The 5985-nt window shown below is 39.1% G+C and overlaps 1 protein-coding gene across 1 annotated transcript; it reads right to left on the minus strand.

Moving 5' to 3' along the window:
• LOC118241317 (CD209 antigen-like protein C) lies at nt 1–2625 on the minus strand. Its single transcript, XM_035525970.1, has 6 exons — nt 2526–2625; nt 1436–1711; nt 1176–1315; nt 866–966; nt 477–601; nt 1–5 (listed from the first exon to the last, which is right to left on the minus strand). The coding sequence occupies exons 1-6, from the start codon at nt 2623–2625 to the stop codon at nt 1–3; spliced, it is 747 nt and encodes a 248-aa protein (XP_035381863.1).
• Between the last annotated feature and the right edge of the window lie 3360 nt (nt 2626–5985).

Here is a 5985-nt window from a genome sequence, read left to right on the forward strand (position 1 = left end):
TTAATCTGTTTCACACCAACAGAAACACAGAGAAACACAGAGAAAGCTACACTGGATAGATTTTTGAGGGATGTAGTAAAATAAAGAACATGAATGGTATTTGTAAGAGGAAACATTCCACTGTGTTTGAGGTTCAGTGTTGAGCACTTGGCTGGTAGACTGAAGGTCTATACCTATGCTTCCTGTTTGTTTTTCTATACCTTGATGACACTTTTAAATGCTCTTGGTGTTCTCTTAACCAGCTTCATGAGACAGTCACCTATGATGCTTTTTCATTATACATTTTCACAAATGCAGAGCACTTGTAAGGTGAGGAACTAAAGTTCTGAAAGAAAACTATTTACTGAGGGTGCATCTAAAATTGTGTGTTTTGAAAATGAATTAAAATATAGACTAACACCCTTCCAAAATTATACTGGTTTTAGAAACCAACTGGTGTAAATGTCTAAAGCCACATGGAAGGAACTATAGTTCACAGATCCAGCCTGCCTCGTATGAGCAGGGGATGTCATTCCACGTATTCAGAGAGACAACTTCATTGAGATAAACAGCACAGTCTTCATCTTTATGAGCATCATTGGGTTCCCCTTTCCTCCAGTATCTGGAATTAACACACAACACACAGAATACAGCACATAGATTCCAACACAGATTACAGCTCACATATTACAGCATTTTAATTTGTTTTAACCACAAAATGGCACCAGTGCATAACAGCATCCTTGAGATTGTTTTCAGTGAGTTAATCCACCTTGCATGCCATTGAAAAATTACCACAGGATGTTAGAAAATAAAGTGTATGGGTGTAGTCTACACTCGCAAATGTGTGAACCGTCATGAAAATAGGGAAGGTTGTTTTACTCACACAGTGGTTAGTGGTGACCCATCCACCCACTTCCAGTTCCCCTCTGTTTGTGCATCACTGAGACCAATCCAGGCATATATGTTTACCTCCTTAATGAACTCCTGGAGGGAAGGAAAATATAATTAGAATAAGGAGATTTGTGCTGATAGTGTACACATATAATCTAGATTACTCAGTCTATAGAATGTAGTTGAATAAGGAGATTTGTGCTGATAGTGTATACATATAATCTAGATTACTCAGTCTATAGAATGTAGTTGAATTAGGAGATTTCTATCAGATCTGAGGGTCTTCTCTCCACTCCCCTCACCTGTTCCTCTCTGCTGTTTATGATCACCAGATCTGCTCCCATCTCTCTACAGTACTGCCTGCTCTCAGCCCAGTTCTTTCTCTCATTAGAAAAGTAGTAATAGCTGCTTCCAAATTTCCTCCAACCTTTAAAACACATCTCTTCAAAAAGAAAGACAGTGAAGAGTGGTGTGACTGTAAACTGTCTTTTAGCAAATAATGCATTTTCATCAGTAAGTGTATATCTTCCATTGTGGTAGTACTAATATTATTCATCCTCACCACGTTTTTGCTGAATTGCATCTCTTTCCATAGTGAGGTTATCATAACTGCTCTGTAATTGGTCTCTCTCTAAAGTCAAATTATTGTTAATGTCCAGTAGTCGGTCTCTCTCCTTAGTCATGTTGTCATAGCCTCTCTGTAACTGGTCTCTGCCTGAATCGTGTTTTATTCCCAGGCCAATGATAACAGCCAGTAGGAGAACACACAGCAGGCCCAAACACACTGCAGCTGGGTTTCCAGAGCACGCCTGCCTTCCCTCAGATGCAGCCTCACAGCCTGGGAGAATTACAACAGCAACACGGTTAGACTTCCTCTACTACTTTTCAGATTCTACTGCAATGGTACAGTACTATTCAAAAGTCTGGACACACCTACTCTTTGTTTATTTTTCTATATTTTCTCCTTTAAAACAAAACAGGGAAGGTATCACACCAATGAAATAACACATATGTGATTATGCTATGATAAATATTGTCTATTGTAGAGTTTGCATCATTTGAAGTAACTTTCCTATACTTTGATGATGGTGAAGAACTAAAGTTCTGAAGAAAACTATTTGCTGAGGGTGCATCTCTTTTAAAAATGATTTTATATATAGGCTATTTTATGTGGCAGAAACTTCAGGTAATACTTCCTCTTTCCTTCTTAACCCACAACTTCTGTCTATTAGAAGCCTGAAATGTTGCTTTGTTTTTAAAAACATCATGTTCCAGTTGTCTGCATTGCAGATGTATTTCAATCTACATCAGACAAAATCTAAAACACACTTTTAATGATTTAAGAGTTGTAATAGTTCTTTGATGATTTAAATGTTTTAATACTTTTATTTACTTTTATCTAAAAACAAATTTTTTTTTCTGCTGCAGCACAACCAAACATTTCAACCATTCATTTCTTATGTTTTACTTAAATCCTGTCAATTTTTTGAAGATGCACATTATTAGGGAACTAAATTAGAAATTAGGCAACTAAAAAATATAGTTAATTGTCTCTTTGGTTACAGAGGGATATAGATCCTAAATATTCCTCACTTTGTTCTGCCTTTGATTCGGTGGTTGATCTGAATATTTACCTCATTTCTGTAATTTACCGTCCTGGCAGGATCTCTCATGCACTCTTGGCTGGTTCTTGTAGTCATCTATGTTTGCATAGATGCTCTCAGGGTCTATATATTTGTTAGTCTCTTCCATGATGATAATCGCTGTTAGATGTGGGTTCCAAGGCTTCTGTGGGAAGGTTCGTTATGATCATATCATGTGACACTGAATGAGTTTCTGATTCTTTTATGAAAATGAGGGAACAACATTGATCTGTGTGCCTCGACCACATCTAGGACTTCTATATGTTCTCTGTATATATAGGTTTAGGTGTACCTCAGCAGAAAGAGAGAATACATTATTAGGCATGTCCAGGTATGAGGGTGTGTAAATTAGGGAACTATAATGTGCAGTGATGGACTCCAGCAGATCTAGCTATGGTAGCACAGCTAAAAGGAAAGGGCCAGAAGGAACCACAGGCATGAGGGCACCCTGGAACACCAGCACTCCACCACTCTGTCAACAAACTTGAGTGACAAAAGAGAGGTGAAGTGACAGCATCATAACATCCTCAACATGGGCAGTGGTAGCTTAGTGGTTAAGGTATTTGACTAGTAATAGAGTCACTTGACTAGTTTGCCAGTTTAAGCCCCACTGCTGCCAAGTTTCCAGTGTTGTGTGCCTTAGCAAGGCCCTTAACTCTCAATTGCTCATGTTGCACTCATCATAAGTCACTTTGGCTAAAAGTGGTAGCTAAATGCTATAAATAGACAATTTCAATAACCTCCCAGTTTACTATAACTCTCAATGCCCATGGACCCCCAGATATACACCTTTACCTAAGATGGGAAGTAGTTAAAAAAATGCCTGACCGTACAAAAATGTTTTCAGCCTAGCCTTAAATATTGAGACTGTGTCTAAATATTGAACATTCACAGGAAGGTTATTCCATAGTGTGGGAGCTTTATAGTAAAAGGCTATGCCCCTTCCAGTAGATTTTCTATCATTAAAGGTGTCAGATTGTTTAGTGGCTCATTTAATTACTAATTAATTATTAACAGGTGATGCCACGAAGTAGTTAACTTGAGTTTAGATATAAAGAACTTTGTTGTTCCCGACTGGCATTAATGGCAGGTGATCATGTATAATATCAAACCCAAGCCAATCCATGTGATTATATAGACTCAGTAGTTCAAACACATCTGTGAGTCATGAGCACCAGTGAAGGTTCTGCAAAATCTTATATTAACGACTAGCAAAGCTATTCATTTATTCTGTGTTCTGTGTTCATTCTGTAGTCTTTAACTGTGATACACCTGCCATAAACTGACATTACTTTGTATCCAAAAAGAAGAAATTGCAGGAAAGCTGCTGATGTAACACAGGATGTAACACTCTCTTTGGTTAGTGTTTTTCAGTAATAGTCACATGAATACTTTATAGAGATTATGCTCTCCTGTCAGTCAAGAAATGCAGTAAACATTCACTGAGCCTCCTAAAGCTGGACTGCCTTCATATTACTGGGCTTTCCGGAAAAAAAGATTGATTAATACTTTGGTTCCACATCCAATATAATTTACTCCAGTTATTCTTTTTATGAGCCTATACACACACACAAATATATATATAGAAAGAGAGAGAGAGAGAGACAGAATGGTTCAGTATGGCACCAAGGATTATTTTCAGATGAATAGTGTGGACTGTCAAGTGTACAATATAATAAAGTCACTCTACAGTATCATCCAGCCGTGTAAAAAGAACAGAATACAAAATAAAGGAGTAAAGCAAGATATCCTGAAATAACAAATAATGTAGAATATACTCCCATGGCAATCCCAGCCAGATAATTACTTTCAGTACTAGTAAAGTACAGTAATGAATGGGCACTTGAAATAAACATTTAAAAATGCAAATCAGGGTGGACAGTACCAAGATCAGCTGTAATTCCCTGACATGCCTGTGTGTGTTTGTGTTTGTGTGTGTGTGTGTGTGTGTGAGTGTATGTGTGAGTGTGTGTGTGTGAGTGTGTGTGTTTGTGTTTGTGAGTGTTTGTGTTTGTGAGTGTGTGTGTGTTTGTGTTTGTTTGTGTGTGTGTGAGTGTGTGTGTTTGTGTTTGAGCGTGTGTGTGACTGTGTGTGAGTGTGTGTGTGTGTGTGTGTGTGTGTGTGTGTGTGTGTGTGAGAGAGAGAGAGAGAGTGAATGAGAGAGACATTTTCTATGTGGAGTTATGGTGTGGACATGGGTGTGTGCACACTTCACTGTGCTAAATGAGGACATGCTTGTGTGTGAGTGTGTGGGCATGTTAAGTCATTAGTGTAGGAGGTAGGGTATAGGGAATATATTAGTGTAGGAGGTAGGGTATAGGGAATATGTTAGTGTAGGAGGTAGGGTATAGGGAATATATTAGTGTAGGAGGTAGGGTATAGGTAATATGTTAGTGTAGGAGGTAGAGTATATGGAATATAATAGTGTAGGAGGTAGGGTATAGGGAATATGTTGGTGTAGGAGGTAGGGTATAGGGAATATATTAGTGTAGGAGGTAGGGTATAGGGAATATGTTAGTGTAGGAGGTAGGGTATAGGGAATATATTAGTGTAGGAGGTAGGGTATAGGGGATATGTTGGTGTAGGAGGTAGGGTATAGGGAATATGTTAGTGTAGGAGGTAGGGTATAGGGAATATGTTGGTGTAGGAGGTAGGGTATAGGGAATATATTAGTGTAGGAGGTAGGCTATAGGGAATATGTTAGTGTAGGAGGTAGGGTATAGGGAATATGTTAGTGTAGGAGGTAGGGTATAGGGAATATATTAGTGTAGGAGGTAGGGTATAGGGAATATGTTAGTGTAGGAGGTAGGGTATAGGGAATATGTTAGTGTAGGAGGTAGGGTATAGGGAATATGTTAGTGTCGGAGGTAGGGTATAGGGGATATGTTGGTGTAGGAGGTAGGGTATAGGAAGTATAGACAGTTAGACAAACAGTTAGACAGAGAGTGTTGGGGATGGAGATTTATTCTGCCCATGTCTTTCTCTGAGGTTCTGTTCAGGCTTCAGCCGAGGCAGAGTTTGGGTTCTGAAAAGTGCTCACTCCTCTCCATATTAAACAGAGTTCATCATCATTATCACCTGTTTGAATGATGTTTGTTTGTTTGTTTGTTTAGCTCGTGCCTTTGCCGTGCTCTGCTTGTTGCTGGGAGCAGCATGGTACAGTCTGATGTCTGGAATCTCTGTGCTTGATGTTTTTCTGCTCTGCAGGTAAGTTTGTGTGCAGATATGTGTGTGCGTGCATGTGAATGTGTATATGTGTGTTTGTGTACGTGAGTGTGTATGTGCATGTGTGTTTGTGCAACTCTGCACTCTGCACAGCCGTGTTCTCTCTCTGTCTCTCCACAGTCTGCATTCCCGAGTCACTACATCTCAAATCATCTCATGTTCGAGCTCCCGTGTGGGGAAAACATTTACAGGCAACACACAGAAGACACAATAGGAGGAACGCACATGCAGCAATGCAGTAAGA

Source organism: Electrophorus electricus, chromosome 5, assembly GCF_013358815.1.
Source record: "Electrophorus electricus isolate fEleEle1 chromosome 5, fEleEle1.pri, whole genome shotgun sequence".
NCBI lineage: Eukaryota > Metazoa > Chordata > Actinopteri > Gymnotiformes > Gymnotidae > Electrophorus > Electrophorus electricus.